This window comes from Pygoscelis adeliae, unplaced genomic scaffold (assembly GCF_000699105.1).
Source record: "Pygoscelis adeliae isolate BGI_AS28 unplaced genomic scaffold, ASM69910v1 Scaffold130, whole genome shotgun sequence".
Taxonomy (NCBI): domain Eukaryota; kingdom Metazoa; phylum Chordata; class Aves; order Sphenisciformes; family Spheniscidae; genus Pygoscelis; species Pygoscelis adeliae.
Genome location: NW_008824031.1, coordinates 4,412,156 through 4,437,107, shown reverse-complemented (window position 1 = coordinate 4,437,107; position 24,952 = coordinate 4,412,156). Strand labels below are relative to the sequence as shown.

The window sequence follows — 24,952 nt, the reverse complement described above, 5'->3', positions numbered from 1 at the left end:
CTGAACCTCTTGGGAGAAATGGGGTAGCAATTTCCTAATGGGCTAGGTAGAAAAGGATGGAGCAGGAAAAGCTGTGAGAGGGGGATGTAAAAATGTCCTGGTAAGGTATCTAACCAGGAAGGAATGAAATACCAGCTGTTTCTCTCTCAAATTTATTTTGTTTTCATGGCTTTACCCTTCTGGCCTATAGGTTGCATCAGCTTACATTCTCCAAACTAAATATTTTGCTGAGACCAATAAAAGGTCTAAACAACACAAGAACTGTACTGGTCAGGCCAGAGGTGCATCTTGCCTACTACCTGTTTGAAAGCAGAGGTGCCCAGAGTAGTGTACAAGAACAGAGCAAGCACAGAGTCATAATTTCCCAGAATATCCTCCCAGCCTCTGATAACTTGCAATTTAAGGTCTTCCTTCCTTACAGGTGATACTATACCGAAGTAGTATCGTGTTATCACTTTCTTAATCCAGATGTGATTTTAGCATCCATAATATCCTGTGGAAGGAAGATCTTTCTTTAACTAGGTGCTGTGTGGAAGTGCCTCCCCTTTTTTGTTTTGAATGTCACTTGCTACTGTTGTTTGATACCCTCTGGTTCTTTTATTGACTGGGATGAGAAATCACTCCTGTTTACTTTTTCCTTGCTGCCCGTGGCTTTTCAGATGTCCTTCCTGGGCTCCTCCTCTCCCTTCCATTTCTTCTGCAAGCTGAAGAGTCTTGTTTGTGTATTTGCGCTTTGCATGGAACGCACTCCACAGTTTTCTCATCCTGTTGCTCTTCACTGTATTTTTTCTGTTTCTCCTATATCTTTTTTGAGATGGAAAAACCTAAGCTGCATACAATAGTCAGCTTATGGATGCACCATTGACTTTTACTACGGCATAATGATGTTTCTATCCTGTTCTTTAATCCTTTATAACATACAGAATAGTTTTAAGCTGGTGTTTTGTTAGAAGAATCTATTATAACTCAGAACCCTGAGTGGTAATAGCTAGTTCTGAATCTCTCAGGGCATGTGTGAGGTTAGAGCTGGGTTTCCAACATGCTGTCAGTCATTCTGCTCAGAAATCCTTCTGTGAATTGTCGCAATCTCCTTTCATCCCCACGGCCCTGAGCAGCTCACTGCCATCAGGGAATGCTCTCATCGCACTGGTCATCTGCCTTTTACAGGTCCTCTCTAAACACGCACAGGCCTGAGATCAGATCTGCCCCTCGTTTTTCTTCATTGACAGAATGGACCACTTATACTTACATTTCATTTCCCACCTTTTAATACCTCTTAACAATAGGAAAATACCAATTTATATCCAGCATTATCAGTTATACCATAATTTAAATTTAACCACTCGTCTTCTGTACCTTTTCTACATGGAACATATGTTTAAGGTACAGCAAGTTTGTAACAATAACAACTTCAGTGCCTTTATTCTGGGTGCCAGTAAGCACTACAAGGGACATACTTTGACTTCCACATCATGTATTTCCGGTGCAGGCAATTAGAAATAATGAGTATGAAGATATGAATCTGGAGTTAGCCAGTTTGTTTAGACATATAATCATTGTTCCCCTCCCCCCCATTCTTTTTTATTTTGGAGAAGTTTTGTCTTTAGCTGTTGAAGACAACTTGGAAAGCAAAGGCTATGACATTGCTCCTGAATCCACCAGTCATCTGCTTGGTATCCCATTCTGACTAAGTACGTGCACTGCCAACTTGAAGGCTTTAATTTTCACGTTTTGCTTAATGTTTGGTTGGAGAAGAAGTAGGAATAATTGGCTGTAATAATGGACTGTTCATGCCTGCAAAGTAAAATGAACACATTCATGGGCTCACTTCCTTCTGCTGTTGGTGCAGACTGCTTTATTCAAACTGATTTGCAGTGGAAGCTTATCTCTAGGTTCTGGCTGTGAGAGGAAAAGTAAATAAGCCTAAGCAATTAGAGTAATGTTCATGCAGGTGCAAAGAGCCTGCACAAAGCTCTATTTACTCTTGCCTTCAAGCCCCTTTAATCATCATTGCGGAGCTTAAGTTGTACATGAGGCTTTTGTGTGGTGAATTTCCCACATAGAGTATTTGAGTCCTTCTGTTTCACTATAGAAATCTCAGCCCTAGAGGCATATCTGGTACCAAAATAGCTCTGAGCATCTTCTCAGTCCTTGATGGAATGAGCCGCTTCAGTAATGAGTGGACAAGCTGTAGAGTCTCCAAGGTCATTCAAAGGTTTATAGCACTGCTTATTAGCACTGTAAAAAATAATAATAATTCTGATCTGTGTAATTCTACAAACAATAGATAAAGGCGGCAAACATAAAATGATGGGAATCAAAGACTTCTGAAAAACATCAGCACTACCTTGGTAATTATATGCACATCTAATGAAGTATAAACCCCTATGGAAATCAATATACTACTGGGATTGTCTTTTCTGTAATTTAAAATTTTATATAATTCTTTTTTCTTTGGTAATGAAATCTCCTTTTGTTTGCTTGCCCTACCGCCACTTTAAAATTGAGCAGTTAAAACTGTATTGCAAGGATTTCCCCAAAAAGCTTTATTCCTGTTACTGAAATTCACAATAACTGCTTATTTCTCTCTCTTGTGGTGCATCCTAAAACACCAAAGCACAAAGTGAGGGATTTATCTGTTTAGGTTTACATTAGTGGTGGCCTGAGGGGATAATTTCAGGCAGAAATTCTATAATATTTTCTGCAGCAAAGCTCTTGCTTTAAGGGCAGAAAAAAATCACAAGGCTGTTGAACTGATGCTTCTATTCTCTGGTAAACTACAACAAAAGAGCAATTTTAGTCCATTTATTAAGAAAAGCTTTAAGTATAAGCAAATATTCGAGCAATGTGTATTTTATTTTAGAATGAAGGATATGTAAAATTGACTGAGTCATAGATTTTAGCATTTAAAGATAATGTTAAATCAGCTAATATAATCTCATCTATAACTCGGTTCATTGAATTCCAGTCTTGCACTAAGACCAATAATATGTGTTGGCTGAGTAACATCTATAATGTATGCAAATTTGATTGTACCTCCTGTCAAAATAATCCTTGGGTTCTTGTGTGTATTTCTTTTTCTCTATTGTTGGTTTTTTTTTTTTCTTTTTCCCCAGCGTATGATTGATTTCAGACACAGAACTTAAAGGTAGCTGAAAATTTTGGACATTTATCATCATCCCTGGTCAGTTATCAGACTTTGCCCCCATCTGCTACCACATCTCTCACCAGTTTTATTCTCCCGTGAAAGTCTGTGTATCTGTTTTTCTGTTAGTGTCTTCTCCTCCCAGACTGACAGGGTAATAATTTTTTTTCTCCCAGCCAGCATATTACAGGGAGGAGAGAGGAGAACACTGTTAGAAAGGGAGCTGGAGCCACCATCAAGGCAGTCTTTTTATTCACCCTTTCCCTTTGGGAACTGGAGACCAGTCTCATACCTGAGTGGCAAAACCGTCCCAAGCATCTTGCTGGGGTAGGTCAAATTGGGATTTTGAAAGAACAGTAGATGATGGGGTAGAAACAGGCAAGGTTTTCAGCGGGAATCCACGCAAGATTCTTGGGCTCCTACCCTCTTTCCCCCATTCCTCTGGAGTACAGGACTTCATCGCTCCTCACCAACATGTAGTTGACAATCCCTACCATGTCCCACAAGAACCGCCCTGGTCTCCTTCCTTCCTTTACAAACTCCTGGGAGAGGGAAAAGGAGATGAAGGCCAGGGCCTACTGTGAGGGAAGAGAGATAAAGGCCAGGAAGGGGAGGAGAAAGGAAGCTGTGGAGAGTGCTGGCAAGTAAGGCTCTCTGATCCTGGTACAGAGCAGCAGGGACATTACAGCTACTTGAGAAATGTGTTGACTACTGTCCCATGTCCTACCCAGGCCATACCATAAATGTGTGCCCCCCATGTCCCTTTCTGTTTCCTGTGCTTGTGCCCCCCTCCTAAGCCAGCAAACTTCAAACCTTTTCTAGACAGCAGGACTTCAGGTTTGCTAATTTTGCAGTCAGTGGTACTAATTGCCAGTCATTTTGAGGATTCATTTTTACTATGTCCATTTACCTTTTCCTTCTTATTTCAGCAGTACATATATGTAACTTCCTTCTGTTCCCTGTGCAGAACATATCTGGCACCTTCTCTTTGAGTCAGTTTTAACTTAACTTCTTGTTTGTATGTCATGCAATCACTTTTTTTCAATGACTTTTGTGTCTACCCTTCCAAGTCTATCCAATTCCAAACCTGCCCAAATCTGTTCTATTCCAAATCTATCACCCCACAAGCACATTCTGTCCTCCTTTTCCTTGGGGAAAAGGTGCATCATACACCTGAAAGCCATGTGTATCTCAGACACACTTCTTTTGTAACTAGCTGTTCTTCACTGAATTAACCGTCATTCTGTTCTGCAAATTCACTAATTCTGCTTCTATGGGTAGAGACACTCTGCATTGTCTGGGTTGCTGTAGGTACATGATAGCAGAATGAAATATATACTTGTGGGTACAGCTGAATGTAACGGGATCCAGGTATAAGGAACACCAGTAAGAGCACCTCACTGGTAGCTGGTTCTACATTCAGGCCATGAGTAATATCTGAATCATTCAATACTTGCTTGAAGAGATACAGAAGGCATCTGCTACAGGGAGTGAAGGATGGTAACTACTGGCCTAAGTCATAGGCCTTTTTGGTAGAGCCTTAGTTGGTCTGTACTCAGTGGGTTCATGTATTTTCCCAGTTACATGTTCATGTTAACCTGACAACTGAAATGTAAGATTTACTTGCCCTTTATTTTGGCTTTTGTGCAAATATGTTTAAATTATCCTCTTCTTCACAGTGCAAATGTAAGGTGTTTTTTCAATTATCACGAAGAAATAAATCTTGTAGACACCTGGCTGTGTGTAGACACTCTTTTGAATTATTTGACTTCTACACTTGTTTGTTAAAAAAATCAAAAATTATGTATTAAATCCATCAGCTATTGTTGAAAAACAAATTTGAGAGTTGTGGGGTTGGCAAATGCAAGAAACTGTCCTTTTCTATCTTGGACGTATTTCATTCTTCATTATGGCAAAGCAGGTGTCTGAGTTTCAGCCCTAAACCTAGAAGATTGCTACAAGCATACAGCCAGTCACTTATGAGTAACCAGTATTATGCTTAAGAAAAGGGTGAAGGTTTTGTATATAACACATTCATCAGAGGCTTAAGTTCAGCACTGTCCAGCTGAAAAGTACTGAGTAAGTTGTAATTTTTCTCTGTGAGCATACAGCAGCTGGAGAGGTCTTCTCTGGGAAGGAAATCTGATGGACACGGGGAAAGGCTGAAGATGCCTGGGAGAAATAAGCCTGGAGTCCATGGAGGTGATAGGACAACAATGCATGGGAACTGATGAGTGAGGCTGTGGTTCTTCAGATCCAGTTAAGCACTTTGCCAGTCAAACCCACACTTTGAAATATCAGGAAGTGCTTTGAAAACTAGCATCTCCATAAGACATATCCCTTCTCTGGAATGCATTCTGTAGCCTCTATTTATAGGAAAAATGCTGCTGAAGTCACACACAGGATAGTAGAAGTCTCAGACTGGATTTAAGTGAAATAACATTAAAACCCCCATGAAGTGTAAATTAATTGGAAAGAGTTTAATTGGGATCACCAGTTTATTGGGATATCTCCCAAGGAACTGATTTAGTCTAATGAGAATGGATGGCAGTACCTGCTGATTAACTGGAAGAGTGTTAGCATATGTTGAGCTTAATGGGGAGGGCTCCAGTAAGTTTGAAAGTGTGTTCAAGGTTTTTCCTAGCTCAGAAGGGTAAGGTCTGCTTTTGTGTTATTATTGTCAGAAGAGATTTTATTTAGGAATGAATCTCATCCAGACTGTTTTGCATACAAACTCTTCCTTCCACCAGCAGATTCCCCAACTGTGATATAATAAGGGGAATATATATTTTTGAAAAGTCAGACCATCTGTCTTCGTACAATAAATATAATTAGCGATAGCTATAAGGTACCTTAGCAGAGAAAGGAAAAGTAATTCTGCTGTCAATGGACACAGCAGACAAGACAGGATTGACAGATGCTTGTGATATTTTAACAGCTATGTTCCTAGACTTTCTACTGTCTGCCTCAGTCGGGTGCTAAAAAATATTCCTACTCCGATCACTTCAGGAACTTATTATTATATTTAGCTAATATGCTTAGCTTTACAGAATTGCTGAAACCCCAGCTAGATCATGTATAAAATTTTGCCTTCAAAGTTCCTTTAAGTGCCATGTCTAAGATGTATCTCTAGTCCTTGTTGCTTGTACTGACTTTTCATATCCCTTCCCTGTGAAACAATCTGTGTTCCTCTAAAATCCTTGGCTTCCCAATTTAATATAATTCAGAATTTCTTATGCAGTGTATGCTGTAATAAGCTATACCTTAATTTCTATCGATGTTGCCCTTTGGTTATCCTTAATTGCTTGTATAAAGTTGCTTAGATTAAGAGATTTTACTTCGAGTTTAAAAATTCTCTCCTGGTACAATGTCCTGCTGAGAAGGTTTTGATTTAAGACCTCCCTCTGTTTAACTTGGCTCATGCTTAAATATTTGTACTGCTGAATTTTAATTCAGGGATTCAGGGCAGAAAAGTTTGAGTGCAACAGTAATACAAATGATTGATACAGCCTCTATCAAAGTTGCCAAACTTGCTAATCTCTAAATTTGTAATGTTAATGTTTTCTATGAAATTGTCAGTTAACTTGTCTATTATGGTATTAAATAATTCTGGCTGCCAGAGCCAAGCTGTGCAGAAGTCAGCTACACAGTTATTAAACACATTAAAGTACAAGATATCAACAAAGAGTATTTTCCCTTCCTCCTGGCACCTTTCATTTGGTGCAGGTGTTTGACTGTATTTCAGGAGTTCTAGTAGAAAATCCTTGAAAACAGGTTATTCTCCAGGGTCCCGTTTTACTATAAAGACAGCAGTTTATACCACCATTCTGCTCCTTCTTCATTTCTGCTGGCAATTCCTGTTACTTCTTTCCACTTCACAATCTATTGCACTCTTCCCGTGTGAGACCAGACCTCCCACTGACAAACTGTGGTCATGGAGAAACCCTTCCTCTTTTCTCTCTAGCCACCATTTTCCAACCAGCCTGCTCCCATTAAGGCTGTCAACCATCTGAAGACTTCTTGGATTCAACCCCCCTGTCTCGACTCAAAGCCTTCTTCCCCATCAGTGATATCCTACTCTCTCAGCCCACTGTAAGCATTATTTCTTTACTTTTGTACCCACACCATCCTCTCTAGGACAATAGTTGGTCCTATTCTGTAACTGGGCACCTACTGAGGCCACTTTGCTTGTGCACCTCATGCTCTAGCTTCAGCTTTCTTCTACACAGGTGACTCTCTATGCATTACCAGGGCAAATATACAGCATACATTTCTAATCTAGGCGGAATGTGAAAATACAGTGTTTCCTACTCCATAAGAAGTGGTGTAACTTTATAAGGATTTACAGACTTTTTGAGCCTATACAAACAAACGGTATTGTCAAAAAAAAACCCTAACAGGAAAAAGCAACAGCACCCTGCCAACAGCCCCCCAACCTATTATTTTCAGAAGCAGCTATATGCCAATAAAAGCATTTCATACTGCAGAAGGAGATGTGTGGGGTGGAACTTTGTGTTTTGAATAGAAAATCATGGATCGCAGCAAAAGGAGGTATTCATCCAATTACTGAGTCATTTTCAACATGAAAAAGTTGCAGCTAAGAGTTGACTTTGGTACCTATATCTGTTCCCCAGAGTTTTCCTATTGAATTCTATGGATGCAAGGTTATGCTTAAAAATAACTATTGCATTTATACTATGAAACCTACATTGCCACTATTAAACCTGATCTTGTCACTCTTCCTCTTTAGGCGAATACTTGCTTGAAACTCATTCGATAGTGTAATGGCACAAATAGAAAGTCTTAAGAAAGTCAATCATTTAGAAGACAGAGTCAGGAATCTTAGTCTCTTTCAATTGTGTTAGCAAATTTTGACATCATGAGCAAGAACTTCCCATCCTGCAGTATCGGAAATCTCTGCAGAATTACTTAGGGCATCTGTTGTTGATGCAGGAAGAGGGAACGAAGTCTGAGTAGGATGAGAAAAGATGTGTGGACACACTGACAACTCATCACACAGCATAGGACTACAGCAACTCTCTTCAAAACCCAATACGCTGCTACAAAGCTGAGCTGGCTTTAGTGTGGCAGAAGGAGGATTGCAAGCAAAGATGTGAGCGGGTGAAAAAGCTCAGAAAATTTGTAAGAGGATCTTTGTAGAAATGAGCTTCCTCTGAGGCTTTCTCCAACAGTTGAGACCTTAGGAGAGGGTGATCTAAGCCCTAAGAGCTCATCAGATTTTAATTTAAAAATCCACAGGCTTTAAGCTACGGAGACACCCTTCAGGTTGTGCAAAGCCTTTGTTCACTTCAAGTTAAATCTGATCTCCCCTTTATAATGAATGAAAGCTTTTATAACCCTCAGGCCTCGGTAAAGGAACTGTTTTGTTTTAAAAAGCACTGTTGGAACAATAGGAACAGCTAAGCCAGGAAAGAGCAAAACATGAGATTTTGTACCCTGCTAAGCATAGAATTGTATTTAGGGATGCTACTTGTACAGTCATCTATACAAGACCATATCCTCTCACCCTAACATACTGCCAAACAGTTATTGACATTGAACTTAGAGAATCATGCCCGGGATATGAGTATAATGTTTAGATAACGTGTGTAAAAAGAAAACCATCTGAAACTCTCATCATAAATGTCCTGGCACTGGGTAGCTATCTGCTAATTCTGCAATGGTCCTGGCTTAATAGAGCACAGTACATAGGAAAACCGTATTTAGAAAAGGAAGTATGCATCAGGCCCTTGAGGAAAGCTCTGCATACTTAAGTAATGATTCTTGACTTGTTTTTAATAGTTGTTTTGCTATACTTCCCAGTTTCATACATGGTTTTCAAGAAAATAAAATTTCATGGCACAACTTTTTAATGGATTGGACTATCTTTTTTTCTGCTTTACTTAAATTTCTGAAGACTTCAGTCTTTTTTTCTTCTTAAGGATCATCTTTGGTGTATTACTCTCTTAGGACACAAAAGAAGAAACATAGATATCCAGGGTGAACATAGGAAGGGATTAATAGCTTTGAATGACAGAGTATTATCACTGTCACAGGAGCCTGGTATTCATCTCTCATAACTTAACCTCATCTCACCATCTAGAAGTAAAGCACTAGATAAAGCTGCTTGTCTAGTCTCCATTCAGTGGAAGAGATGTGTCCAAAGGGTGTTTATGCCTGTGTGCTTAGACACCTGTCTTAAGAAGACACACTCACGCTGTAGAGGTGTTTCTATCTCTTATTCGACTAGAGAGGAGCCCGGGGACTAGCTGAGCCCTTATACTTAATTAATAAGCTAAAAGTAGGTGACATGAAGCACACATTTTGTCTTAAGTTCCGACTAGTGCTTCTTTGTATTAACTTTGTTGAAAATCTAGTAGGTGGCTGAGAGTGAAGCTCTTAGGAAAAAAATAAGACGACCTCTAGTTCACTGCTCATTGCATTACCATTTTTTATGTAATGGCATATTAGTTTTCTTTCAATCTTCTGTAAATTCTCCATGGTTCTCAGATTTCTTAGTAATACATATTAAAACCTCAAATGCGTGTTTGTTATGGTCATTTCAAAACTTGAAACTGTGTTTATAAAGAGTTGCTAAGTTAAACCCGTCCATTTTTAGTTATCTGTGTTTACTATCATCCCCAGTTACTGTCAAAATACAAAATATTTTGTCATCTCATGATATAAAAGTATCTTATTTTCCTGAACACAAAACTCATTGATTTCTTCTCCATTACAGTACTAAAGCCAATGTACACTCCACCGTGCCTAGTAGGTAAAATACCAAAGTCATTGTTCAAATTTATTCTAGATATATGAACTTCAGCTGTGTTATTATACCTAATATCGTACAAATTATTTTCCTGTATCTTTTTGCTTCCTTTATCTATTCTCAATATTTCAGGGCTTGTAATTGGTATTGACTGCTGTCAGTTCTTTTTTCCACTTGCTACTTGTACAGTTTCCATTTTACATAGCAATTTTTACTTCTTCTCTTAAAGTTTTTTAATCATAGCTTTCTTCTCTTTTATTCTTAAATGTGAGATCTGTTTTTAGCAAAACAATGTGAATGGTGACTGATAAGTGTTTAAAATCTTTTCTCCCATATGGTTTAGCTCAAAATAATTATCAGTTTTGTAAGATTCACTCTTTTTTGCATTAAATACATGTATCATTGGTTTGGATTTTATTCTGTGTACAGATATCAAATGTAATAAATTCATGATCTCTTACCCTGAAGCTACAACTCATTTCAGTTCGAAGATGAGTCCCTCTATTTCACAGAATCATAGAATCATAGAATCATTAAGGTTGGAAAAGACCTCTAAGATCATCGAGTCCAACCTTCAACCCAACACCACCATGCCCACTAAACCATGTCCCTAAGCACCTCATCTACATGTCTTTTAAATACTTCCAGGGATGGTGACTCAACCACTTCCCTGGGCAGCCTCTTCCAATGTTTAACCACTCTTTCAGTAAAGAAATTTATCACAATGAAGGCGAACAGAGAATTCCTTCATGTTTAATGCAGCATTTTCATAATCAGGAATTGTCATTGTATTTTTTTTAACCACTTCTAAAGACCTCTGTAGCGGCTGTATGTGACCATCAGCATAGGTCATTAAAGGTAAAGATGACAGCATTTTTTTCTCCTGTGTGCTACATATAGCTGTTTATGGAGATATTGCACAACTCATTGCAGTGTGATGGTCTGTAGCAGGTACAGACTGGCATGTGATCTGCCTCTGCCTTCTATTAATAATTCAGGAATATTCAAGACTACTATTTTAGAGTTGCCAGGCACAATACAGAGTGCCATTCCCAAGCTCTGCAGTCCACTTCATCTATCCCAAACAAGCTGATTTAACCATTTTAGTTGCACAAGTCTTCTCCTTGAGCTTCATAGTCTGGCACTAATGCACATGCATTGCTTCCAATTCTTCTAGTTTATTACTAGATTCTTAGTGCTGGCATATAAGCAGCTAGAGAGTGTCTTTTCATACCCCTTGGTGACTGGATTGGCTTTATCCTTGACACCTTGATTTTATGGCAAATGAGAACACTTTATTTTTCCTTTCAACCCCTTTTTTGTTATTTAGGTTGATGCCTGGCTGGTATAGCTCGCCACTTCCACAGACAGTACTTTCCTATTTGTTTCAGTAGTGTACAGCTAAACCAAACAGCTTCTTTTCCCCATAGGAAATGGATCAGGACTCCGCAGAGCCCAAATCCACCACCTAAAGCCACATGCCTAGTTAGCAACTCTCTTCCTGGGCATCCTGCTTTCTATCTTGTTTTACTTGTAAGAGAGGAATGCTCTCTGACCAGGAATTATATGGATGGCTCCTGTCTTTCAGCAGTCTGCTGGGAACTCTTCTTTTGGAGACAACAAAGCTAGCTGACATTAGCCCCTGTGGGGAAATTACCAGTAAAATTCCTCATTCTAATCTCTGAGCCTTTAGAATTGTGTTAAATCAGTTTAAGAAAAAGTATATGTAGTTAAAATGGAATAAGTAGGCAGATCCATGGTCCTTTAGCACTCTCTTCCAGAAGGGCTTCTGGCCTGTATTTCTTCTTCCTCACGGAATATATGATACTCTATTTTTCACCTCTGGCTATTTACCCAGAAGACAAATTCCTGGAAGTTAAGCAGTGGAAATCTGGGCAAGACCATGTAGTGAAGGTTTATCAAAATCTCATTGCAGCAGATAAAGCCAATTACGTGTGTCACCACAGAGTAAAATAAGCCTTGTTCAAATGAATTTTCTCCCTGTGATGTTATATTTACTGAGCTCCTGCATCACTGTAACTGGGAACCCTGAGATGTAGCTACATTAGTATAACAGTATGAAAATTCACAGAGGAGCAGAGAAGGTACTGGAGAGGCATCTAACGGGAGATAATTCTCCAGTCACCCTGGGAAGGGAAGAGGAGACAGCTGCTTTCGTTGGCGTAGAGCATCACACGGGGCTGTCGGCATCTCTCCTGCCTACAGACTATTTCCCTCCCCATTGCACTCTAGGAAGAAACATGTAGCTGGGGAAAAAAAAGGAGTGATTAAACAAAGACTTTCAGCCTGAGGAGAAAAAACTGTGCTTTCTGCTACCTGCTGGCGGTATCCAGTGCAGGGGTCTCTCCTGCTCATGGGGTGCGCTTGTCCCAGGACTACAGCCAAGGACAGAGGTATTGCCACTCCTAGGGTGGCTCCAGGGGAGGGTTTTGCTCGCTCAGCTTCCTCCTCATGTCAACCCCAGAAAGCCAGACGGCTTGAGCTTTACTTGTGGGAAATGTTAGCGCAGCAGGTTGACACAGCCATATTTTGCACTTCCTACATTTTCTTACTAGGCTGTTTTTGGAGATCTAACAAAACTGAATTCCTCATTGAGACACTTCTCATTAGCATCTTGAGTTGCATATTGAATGGCTGCACCCTATTAGAAGAAATTAAATCTATCTTATTAAGAATAATAAATAACTTAGACATCTCTGATAGCCTTTAATCTGCTTTCCTGGCATCTTGTATAGAAATTAAAGTTTTACTTTATTTGATGTCCTTTGTCTATGAATGCACTGCATTCTTTGATATCTCTCCATATCCGCACTAGAAATTTGAAAGAAAAATTGCTAAAATAATTAAACAGGAAAGAATAGAAACTTGAAAGAAACCTAAAGTATCAGGTAATTTGAGACAAAAACTTTGCAATGTATTGTACTGTGCTCTCTTCAATTAGTCCTACATATGTTTTGTGACAAAACAGAATCTGCTAGTACTTCAACATCACCCAACACTGGAACAAACTTCATTGAGCTTACTACAGCTGGCGCATAAAGATCCATTCAGTAAATTATGCTTTAAAAACTGCATTGAGAGACTTGGGCTAATTTTATTAGAGGTTTTAATTCTGATTCTCTGTCTAGCAGTTGAGTAACTGTAAAAGAATTATTTATTAATTTAAATCTCATACAGCTGATTGATGCATACTAATGCATTTTAGATTTAATAATCACATCTTCCTTAATTGAATTGTATTTGCTCAGACAGAGCATATAATTAAATCAAGTCTTTTCTAATCCTTCTCGTGCCAGATTATTCTATGGTACATTGGGGAAGAATAGGCAAAAGTATGAATTTAGTTAATTTAAGCTCATTGAAAAAATTTGTAGTCACATTGTGAATGTTTGGGATATTCATCATTTTCCAAAATGAGAGATGTATTTTTCCATACGTATCTTCTGCAATAATTAAGAAGTGTATAGAGGCAGAAAGGCTGAAAAGATGGCTAGGAAGGAAACGCTTTTAAGAAAATCCAGCAGATTTAGACAGTAGATTAGATAGATAGTGAAATCCACATACTACATGACCAGCAAGCTATTTCAGACAATTGCTCTCAAATGCCTTTATGGAGAAGGAGAGGGTACCACTGCTCAGGAATGTTCACTTTCTTTTACCTGTTCCTTACTATTTTGTCTGATGATGCAGAGTTAAACAAGGCTATCAGAGAGAAGACACAGAAAACAAAGCCAAGACATAGCTAAGAAATCACAGAAGAGAAGAATGAGAAAGTACTTTACTGAGACATTCTGATGTGCTTGTATATGCCTGGTCAGTTGTTTCCAAGATGCAAGTCCAGCACCAGAGGGATTCCAAGACATAAACGATTAAAAAAACTGGCTTGTATGAGATGGAAAAGTTATTTAGAGTTGGGTATGGATTTCAGGAAGACAAACCAAGGGAAAGACAAAGCAAGAAAGGAATTTGTCAGGAAAGAGTTTTATCTGTCAGCTGAAATTGTTATAATCCACTTTGCCCCTCTACTAAAAGAGTTACAAGAGGAGGAGGGTAGAGTTTAGGCATACAGAGGTTTACTTTTTTAATGCTTTTCTCTGATTGCTCTGGACCTTGTGATAGAAGAAAAATACAGGAATATAATTCTTAGTGGGATGTTCAAGCGTGGCATTTTCTTCTTTTTATGATAGATCAGAGGAACTGGATATATGGATGAGCTACTAATGCATCTTCTGTGTCCATAACACTTTAAAAGATTTATTCTGCAAAACAGAGCTATGGGAATAAGCAGCATCTTTTTCTCTGATAAATGATGTATTGCCTCAAGTCTAAATTACTGACCCGATCTAATTTGTCCATCAGAGTTAAATTATAGAATTTATCCTTTTTAATAAACAACACTGATTGCTGATTAAAAAATGACCTGCAGCAGAATCTGATTTCTCTTCTTGATTTCCAAGCAGTACAATGTTATTAAAGATAACATTGTGGGGCTATAGTGTTTTGTCTGAGGATTTTGATCTCATGCTCTATGGCATTTCACTTGAAGAATGATTTGCTATTAATATTATATTCAACCTTGTGCTAGCAAAGGTTTCATAAAGATTTGTTTCCTTGACTACCCCATGTCACAGGCTTGAAATGTAATTCCATAACAGTAAAAGAAAAAAAAATCAACACTGGTGTATAATTAATAACATATCACAGAAAGAAATCTGGTTAGTGAAGTGCTTTCAGGTGCTGCTTGTGAAGTAAAGGCATGCTTTTCTTTGCAAGTGATTTGTAAAACATAAACAGGATGATTATTTTTCTTCCCAGTACAAAAACTACTAGTGTTGGTCTTGAATGTTTCTTCAAGGGGGCAAACATGCATTGACTGAGGTCAATAGGAATATTGCCTTTCTGAGCAGAGTATGTCAGTTCATGCAACTTATCACTGACAGCTGTAGGGGTTTGCTCCTTCTTTGAAATAAGGCCAACCTACTCGGCATACACTGTGTAAAAGGACATTATAATAAAAACTGCTTATACCCGCACCTCCTGCTAAAGGTCTTCTTGTCACAGTGTCATCTGGAAATATTTCTGAGTTCAATGAACACCCTTTGTCTTACATAAGCTTGGGATAAAGGCACCTGTCAGCTCTTACCCAGCTCTTTTGGAACAGAAATCTGAGCAGCAAATTTAAGTTATAAACAGGGATACTTTATCTAAATTCAATGAGTGCAAACAAACCAGACCCTAGGCTGGGGAAGGGTCCTGTCATTTCTGGCCTGGGTTCTGCTTAGATATACTCTTTGATATAACATATCGATGAACATGGTATCACTGCACATGCTGATTGCTCCTCTAAGCATGAATTAGCTGGCTGCTCATCTTTTTCAAGTGCTCAGGACTTTACTCCAGGCACTAGATATCTTCTGTGGCAAAAAGTTTCTTCTCAGTTTATAACTGTTTTATTCTGCTGACTTAGGACCAGTTCTTTAGGAAACCAGCAGAACTGAGGATTTGCTGTTTATAATTGAATGTAATCAGTTCGTTGCCTAACCCCACTGACAGCGGGACCAACTTGTTGGAAGCCAGGGGGATGGGTTTACTTGCCATCACCTTCCTTGGTCTTTCGGCATTGCAATTATGCTTGGAAAAAATATCTTACCTATAAGCTTATTAAAAGCCTTTCTAAGCTGGCTAGTCAGCTTCACAGCCTGTGCTCTTTCTGCTAGCAATTTAGATGAAGTTGACAAAATGTGCTTATAGTCTTTCTGTGTACCTATTGTCTCCCACATTTCACATCAGTGGCATGCCTTGCCAGGGCAGAGCCCTGCTGGCTAATAAAATGCTAAATAAATTATAGCTGGAGGGAAAAGAGATGGTGTTGATTGATGCTTATTCCCTGAAGCCAATGTAATAGTAGCTTCTGAGGCTGTGGTAGTGACAGTAGGTTGAAAAAAGAAATGTTTGTTTCTGGAGGAAAAAAGAAAAAGAAAAAGGTACAAGATTACATATTACATCTCTAGTGAGCAAAGAGGACTCTGCTGGAGGTACAGGCCAATTGACCAAAAATCTTCTGTTGATGATCCTACACACCCGTAGCACTGTTCTGTGAGCATAAGAAATGGAATTAGAACAAGACAATACACAAATCAGTCTTTCTCCATCCCTCCTTTCATTTTCTCTCCATAAAAGTAATTGTCTTCTTATCTCAATTAATTCCACATTCCCTCCTGTACAGACAAAATGTCATGGTTTTGAGTTCTGTAGCTGCTCTACTATTTCCAAAAAATAATTTTCTTTATTTAGAAACAAAATAGATAATAGAAACAGATGACAGAAGCCCCTTATAGGGACCTGGACTAAATGGAGCAATACTCCCCTTGTATATGGTTTTTTTTTTCTTTCTTCTTCTTTTTTTTTTTTTTTTAACTGCGATAAACCCTGTCTTCACCATTTTTTATTTATTTTGTAAACAGGAGATAAGTAACTGGCATCATAAATTAGGTCTAAGAGAACATAGGAAGTCCTTTGATCTTTTTTGTAGGCAGTGGATTTAGATAGAGAAAACCTAGAAGTTATTTGGAAATTTGCTCCTTGGCCAAGACACTTTGCTCTTCTGTGCTTTGTTTTCCAGATTCACAGATGACACCAGCTTTCCTGAAGGACTTTGAGATGTGAAGTGCCTGCTACACAACACCTTTTCAGGCTTATTCTTACTTGTTCTTGCTTTCCCTTTCTTCGTGGTGAATTGGTACATAATCACAAAGGGTCAAGGCACTTACAAGGAAGGCACAGTTCAAAGATACCCACATCCCAGAAACATTTCTATTCTTTTCAGCTACTTTGAAAACAACAGCTTTTTCTATTCCCAGCTGGTCAAGATGGTAGCCCCGGGGGGTGTCCTGAGAGACAGAGGCCAAACCATGGAGATCAGGATGAAGAAAATGATCAAAAACCTCAGGTATCAGAAATGCATACCAGTGGCCAAGAGATAAGACACATGCTGAGAAGGAAAGAGCTCTGGAGCTCTGCCATCATGCAACAGAGAGGATGTTGGAGTGAGAAGTGTCCATTGCCATTTCACTGTTTTCTTTGGCTGCTGGTACTTGTGGAAAACGTCCTACTAAGAGGGAGACACAGAGCAGAAGCTTTCCCATGGCTTTGGAAAAAAGGAAAGTAGTTTCCAGAACAGTCTCTCATGATGTCACATTCATCTACAGCAATTAGGAAGAGGCCAGACTGCCTTACGAGTCTCTTTGGAAGAAGAGACCCTGCCAGCCACACAACAATGGGATAACAATGGGAAATGAATCTCTATTCAGAGAGAGGAAGGACTGAGGATGTCTGAAAGCCTGTGTGCACTTTTGTGCTCCTGCGATGTGGAGTCCTGCTCCCAACTTACCCAGGAAAATTCATTTATTTGACTGCAAAACTGATGGATCTACTCAGTCTAAGCCTGTGCGTTAATGTGTGTGGATTTAAAAGGCTGGTCTTATTGCCTATTGGACAATATTTTTTTTACCTGGGAAATGAGCGTAAAAAGAGTTAGTGAGAGATGGAAATGTTTAGTACAAAGTGCCTGTAAGCAGAAAAAGATGAAACCTAAAGGCCTCTTAGAAATGCATTTTTTCAACTGCTGTTTTTATAAATGACTAGTTTCTGTAGCATTTATGGTCATTTCCTTCCTTAGAAATGCTGTTTTGCAGTTGTTTTAGTCCACAAAACATGGACCTTCTCTGGCTTCTGTCTTAACTAACCAACCAGTATAAATTTCTCTTGAAATTCGCAGCTGTCTTCACTGAATGTGAGCAAATGAGCCTGTCAGGTTGAGCTGACTCTAAACTTTTCTTGTCTTTGGGATGCAAATCCTTTTAAGTATATTTAGGTCATCTCTATTTGATTTTCATGGGACATACAGTGGGGGGGGGGGAAGCAAGTTGTTCTTCATAATGGAAAGAAAATGAAAAAGATGTGCTTTAAATCACTCCGTTCAAAGTCACTGTCAAAGTCATCATCCTCCATGCAGGAACCTAAACATGCTGGGCTTCTGCTTTCCTTAAGTTTGTGTCAGAAATAGTCTTTTTCTCCATTGCCTTCATCTTTCACTTATGATTTAAACCATATTGGGGGGGTGACTGGTAGCTGTCGTGGGAGACTCAGGTGCAATCCAGTGACTGGTTTAAATTCCAAAGCCAAAGCTCTGGGCTTACCCTGGTAGTTAGATGCTTTTAATGCCTCACTGAAATTGTTCATCAAATTCCTCACCACTTTCCATATTCTTTACCTTCCTGGCCTGGACACCCAGCAAACCGCTTCCTTTCAAATAACATGCCCCTGACACAAAGTCGCAGAGCACCGCTTAAAATTGCTCAGCTCATATTTAATTCATCTTTGGATTTCCCCAGCTGGAGATGCTTGGGTATATATTATGGCCAGCAGACTGCAAAGCCCCAGATATTCCAGAGATGGATAAATAACTCTTAATAACATAGAGCGTAAAGTATTTCCTGAACGTCTTAGTCCTCCTCTAGCTCATAGGCAGAGGAAGAAACAGGATAAAAAGTCAGTGCAGTGCTCAGATAGTGCAACGTTTCAGACCTGATTGTCCTTAACACAAATCCCTCTTTACTGCTGGCTTATATAATAATTTCTTCCAACTTTATGGCTGAGTGACACCCCCCAGCTTGCCTTAATGTAAACAAAAAATCAGGCATTAATGTGATGTAACAGTTTTCATCTTGACAGATGATAAAACATATAATGCACTGTGTGCAGAGGGATGATGCTGGCTTTGCAGAGGGGGAACCAAAGCCCCAGTGGCTGGGGCTGTGCCGGGGAGCCTGGCAGGGCTGGTGGAGCTGGCACCCAGCATCTCTTACACCGCTGAGTGCAGGAGTCCAGTGACGTCCCTGATCTCTGACAGCATTCAGTATTGCCTGTGCTGCCGAAAGGTCCTGAACCAGCACTGACAGAGAAGAAGACTGAGCAGAGGTTTACATTCTGGCCTCCTGAAGGACTGCATGAGAAGTGAGCTTATACCATCGAGCAATCTGTCTGTCAAACTGTTACTTTCCAGTTACAAAAGACATATTTTAGGGTGTTTCTGCAGAGTATGGTCTCGTGAGCTCCTTGCAGCTGGATTTATGAGATCAGGTTTTTTAAGAACATTCAAAATGCAGATGGGGGAGGAGAAATGGGTGTGTTTTTCATTAGCAGTTAGGTTTATTAAGCAGCTATTATTAGGTATCTAACAGTTATTCCCAAATGTAGACACCATTAAAAATCTGGCTTATGGCTTTAAAGGTAAAATTACAGTACCAACTGCAACCAAAAGCCTTAAAACTTCAGAAGCTTTTTAAAATATATTGCTTAATTCCAGTGAGGATTGCATGTGCGATACAGTTGGATTGAGATCATATAAGATGTGGTTGGGATGCCTTGCATAATCTACTTATAACTGTTGTTCATGAGCAGCAAGACCATGGCAGAGCATCCTCGGGAAACTCAGACCAATGCCAGGGGAAGTGAAGACTACTGGTGACAACTGGAACCAGATATTATAAAAAGTTCTTTAATTGAACAGCCTTATGATGGAATCACAGTGCAAAATTCAAGGACTCTGCTTAGTCTTTTCCCACATCTTAATGGAAAAAAAAATTCTAAAGCTTAATTATTTAAGAAGACAGCCTGCTTCACCAGTGCTTACGAGACCAAACAAATCTTCTCCAGTTAAAGACCCCGACTGTGGTAAGGAGTTTTATGAGTAGTGACAGCAGAATTTTAGTTCTGTGCTACATATGTCTCTACAGTGTCATGTGTTTAGTCTTGCCCAGTTTAATATATCAAACTCTCCACTGATTTTAGGACTGTATTTTTTAGCTCTTAACCAACACAGACACTGGTTTATATTTTATATTTTATATTTTTATTTTGAGTTCTGATGTGACAGAGGTTTCAACTGGATACCATTTGCTGCAATCAGAAGTGTGCTTTCAAATATTTTTAAATATTTTATAGATTAGCACTCAAAAGGAAGCAGAGCCTAGAAGAAAAATAACTGCTACTGCAGCTTCTTTTTGGTGACTGCTGATGAATTAATGATTATTTTTTACATCCCTTATACCAATAGCAGGCATGAAAGGCTTTAACATTCAGGATACCGAAAAACATTAGAAGAGGGAAGCCAAGGTGGAGACCTAGATTAGTGGTGATGAGCTGGGGCCAGTCACTGGGAGAGGGGGTAGTGGCGGGTCACCTGCAAGGGCGGGAAGAAAGGGGTCTCCTGGGAGCATCTCAGGTCACCTACAGGCAGGGGGAGTGAGAGACCACTGCCCTGGGGGTCTTCTTTTCCCTACTTGTTGCATTTGGACACATTAAATGGTCAAAACTTGTGTAAGAATCTGAGTGTATATATATGTGTGTGTGTATACATATATATGTGTGTCTACAGAGGGATGGGGTAGGGGAAAGAGGGAGAACGTAAACACATGGTTTATTTATTTGGATTTGTATAAAGGTAGAGAAATCAAAGGCTTTTGATTTTGGAATGACAAGCTGACTAAATTAGACAAAAAAATAAACACAGCTGTTCCTCCTAAGCAGGAAAGGGAGAGAAAGGTATCCAAGAGCCCAGTCCACCATAAACTGTTGACTAACCAGACCAGCTGTTATTTAATCCAGCTTTCTCGGAAGTATTGAGGGTTTTTGGAGTGCCCTGAAAATCAAATGGTTTGGCTTATCTAAATCAAATATGGTACTATTTTCCCCAACTTTTTTTTTTTTTTAACAGAGTTTCCATTTGACATTTGTTTGGTTTTGTTTTGTGTCTTCAGTTTCAGTGTTTCAGAGGCAAAGCAGTCTGGAGTTGTGGTGTACAGAGCCTGGTTGATCATCTTCAAGCCTCTAAAGCTACCTTCAATGACTGTCCTATTAGTGGGATAAAGGAAGGTACAGTGCTCCATGGAACTCATCTTCCTTCTTTCTGTGCTGTGCTCTGAAATCATTGCTCAGGATTTGAAGTGGATGCTGAAACATCAGTTTAAAAATTCTTTGCTTTATCTGAAATACCTGATAAAAACCCATGGATTTTCTGGAGTCCTTCTTTCTATGTTTCTAATCTTTTTATTTCATTTACCAGTCACAATGCCTCTACTTTATCTTTTGTAGCACATATGTAATAAATATTATGCCACAGATGAAGACAAAATCCCAAAGTGATTTGGGTAAAAGGAAAAAGAATGTAACAAAGGAAGAGTGGAGAAAAAAACAGTAACATGAGATCAAATGTTATTTATGCCTGTACAGTGTTTATACATATATTTATGAACAAACATCAGCTATAACCCAGCTGTAACTTTGCCCTGTTGTTAGCCAGTTACAAAAGCATCAGTACTCTATTCATTGTCAGCTATTTAAACAGAGTCCTGAGATAAGAACTATGACATTTTCAAAAATTTGTTTCCTGTTTCTTAGTAAAGGCTGGTGTCTCTCCAGTATGTTGCCATAGTCCCTATTTACTCTCAAAGCACAGTAATCTGTTCCCTTCATTCCAAGCTGCCTACCCATGCAAATGTTACATATGAAACTTGTGTAAAATGTAAGCTTATCCTAGCATCCTTATAGCTGTACGTCAGGACTCTGCCTGGACCTATAAACTCTGTGTTTACGTGTGTGCACTGTGCTTGGCAGGGCCACGCTGGGTATGGGAGCAGGGAACGACTGACCATACTGAGCCAGGAGAGGAGGAAGCAATAAGCCAGGGCACTAAAGGCATTGCCATTTCTTTTTAACATCAAACTACTTTGAATGAACAGTGTTGTGTCTTGTAGTATTAGTCCTAGATGTGGAGCCCATAAATGGTGCAGTGATTTCCTCACTCAGTTACTAATTGGCCTGTGACAGTGACATTGACATTGTGGTTGCAGACACATGGAGATCGGAAATGAATACACTGAGATTGATATTTATGACAGCATATAAAAGCCAGACCATCCAAGCTCTATTAAATCACTTAATAAAAGCTGAGTGAAAGTATCCAAGAAGCATGAGAAAACCTTGGATTGTCTTATTTAAATTTGTTACTTAATGAAAACATAAATATTTAAACCCCATGAATTTATTAACTAAATTAACCAGAATTATTTTAAAGGTACAATTTACTCAGCCAGATCATCAGCCAATGCAGTCTCCATTTAAATTGATGAAGCTATGCCGTCGTACACAGCTTGAGCTCTAGATCATGGTATTGATAAAATCATACATCTTTTTTAAGCATCCTGCATTTGGAGCATGAGGGTTTTTTTGTGACAGCTACATATACATTTGTCCTATGACTTAAGAACCACAAAAACACATTTAATATATAAAAAAATTCGCTTATGATAACTTACCATTCTATAAAGTTTATCCTCCAGATCCTGATTAATTCTTTGTAAGGCTAGGTAATTGTTTTGTATCCTAAAACAAAGATGATATCATGTAATTGAATGCATTGTTTTTCATCTTGTTTTTTACCTGTAATTTTCACATCAGTACAAAACCTTAGCTTGCACTACTTGAAATCTGTCTTCTTATCACTCCTGTTGCCAGCCAGTGGTTGCCTTTGAAATGTGAGTACCACCTACTTCCTAAGCAAAACTTCTTTGTCATGTTTGCTTACTATATTTAGCAGCAAATTCCATCAGGAAGTGAAAATATGTTTGCTGTTCTGCACTTGTGTGCACATGTGCATCGCAGCATGGGAACTTGCACCAAGAGATTGTAGCTTTACATCAGGCTCAGGAATGATATGTTAGGGAGGAAGCTTGAGCCATATGCTTAGAAAGTACAGAAAAAGATTTGTGGAGCGCTCTTAATAAGGAGAATTGCAGCAGAAACCTAATGACTCTAGCAAAAGCAACGCATGGGCATCAGCACATGACTTAGAAGAGAATATTCCTTCCTTTGACAAAAGTTCAAGGAATTGCCTATTCTCAAGAGCTAAACACATCCTGTTTCTTCAGGAAATTCATTTACATAGCTTAGCCTGGAAAAGGTGGGTATTTATTTTTATCAGCACTGAGGGATTGAATGGACTTACAAAATAAGACTTCTCTGTTAATTCCAGAGCGATACACCAAAGAAAAGTTTCAGTCTGTACATCTTTAGGTTACTTAGATGGTAACCCTGGTATTGTAATGAACAAGCTGTGCAGCCTGTGGGAAAAACATAGCTATTTTGGTAGTAGCTGTGCCTTTCTTTTCACAGAAGGTAAGGAGGGTAGCTCATTGTTCTTGTTTGTACATATCACCTCAGCAGGATTTATAAAAATGTAAAGTAAATGTTAGAAGCTCAGCTGTGAAAAGTTTGTCTGAATACATCTATATGTTTCTACTGAGAATCTTAGGTCAATAGGTCAAAGTATTTTCAGTGGTGAGTTGATTTTAGGTAATGGACAAGTGCATTCACTGTAAGAGTGAACTCAGATGTAATACACATTCATTCAGCAGAAAGCTACTTCCTCCGAGAAGCCTGGATCTGGTTCTATGATGATCAGGAAGGGACTGGGATTAAAGAATTCTCTTTGGCTCATCGTATGGTTAGGAGTGGCTGTTGAAATCAGAACTAAGACCTGCATTCGAACCATGCCATGGCTGCAAATTGAGGGGTCCAGCCTGCCCCTTTCTGGCAGTGAAGCGACGTGGTGGTTCAGGTCTTTCCCTGCTTCTGTTGCCATGGAGATTTTCTTTTCAGTTAAATGATCACAATTCTCCATCCGGGGGCAGGCCAACGGCTCACGGTGCCCCTCGCGAGGCAGGCAGACCTCCTGCTGGGGCTCCCAGTAATACCGTAACATGTGCTGCATGGACCTGGGAGGGGAGGTCTGTGCCGAGGACAGCTGCACTGTGGGCATAAATAATGACATTGCCACGGGTGAAACTCCCCGGGGTACCGAGGGCCAGCCCAGACTCAGGGCAGGGCACATTTCAAATGTGCATTGCAAGCCTGGGGGAAGTTTCAGCGTTGTGTACGTTTTACAGAGCTGCTGAGCAGAGATTGACTCCCTGTAAGGAGGATCTGTGGTAAAGAGTGTTTGCTAAGGCGGTGACCCAAATGGGCTGAAAATCTGTGAGACATGTACTAACCTACAGCTTGGTCATTACTGACCAGTTCTCACAGTGCCATTGTGTAAATGTTCAGGTGACTTAAAGGTTCGATTAAAGTTTACGGAGCTCTGCATTGTCCATGCTCCTGTTAGGTGCAGCTTTTGCTACTAAGCTTCCGTATAGACATTTATTTGTACAGCTCTAGGTATACTTGGGATTTTCACAGCTATTTAGCCAGAGTCAACACAACAGAGAAAAATCTTAGGGTACCCTGTACCCAGCTTTTCATGGCAAAGGAGAAGGCAGAGATGAACTTGGTAAACCAGTGGAAGCAAGGAGGCTTAAACTGGCTTTGCCTGCAAAGAGCGACTCAGCACTAACACAGTTACATTTTGCTGGTAAGGCTGCATGCCGTGGTGCAGGGGACAAGGATTTAGAAAAAAAACATAGGGCCTGCTGGCTGAGACCAGAGGCGCTCCAGTATCTTGTCTGTCATGGTCTGCAGTTTTTCTCTAGTAAGGCAAAATAGAACAGGTTAAACATGCTTTGCACCTAGGCAGCTTGTGGCTCAAATAGAGATGGTATAAAACCAATGTAAACTGCAATGCACCTGCAACCTCCTAAAAGTTTGCACGGGTTCAGAAGCATCTGCGTAAATTCCTGAAAGGGGAAAAAATTATTGGTTCAGGACTTTTCTAGCTCAGGCCTCCCTGTACCCCCCCCCATCCATTCTGCAGTATAGACCTATGTGGAGAGTGCGAGAGAGACATTGAAGGTTGCCTTTCCATATCTTTAAGATCATGAATTACCATCAGTAATTGTTACTTGGATATCTGGCTTATGACGGTGGCAATGCTTCACTGGGTTTGCTCCTCAGCTTCTGTTGACACTATTTTTCTCTTGGTATGGATGACTGGAGGATTAGTTACCATTAATATAATT

At 39.6% G+C, this 24,952-nt stretch overlaps 1 protein-coding gene across 1 annotated transcript in view; it reads right to left on the bottom strand.

Annotated features, from left to right (window-relative positions):
* The window catches only part of BEGAIN (brain-enriched guanylate kinase-associated), a 117,270-nt gene that overhangs the window by 31,251 nt on the left and 61,067 nt on the right, over positions 1-24,952 (bottom strand). The window contains exon 5 of the mRNA XM_009328491.1: positions 22,316-22,382. Coding sequence (XP_009326766.1) covers positions 22,316-22,382 — 67 coding nt within the window. The remainder of the gene's footprint in view (positions 1-22,315; positions 22,383-24,952) is intronic.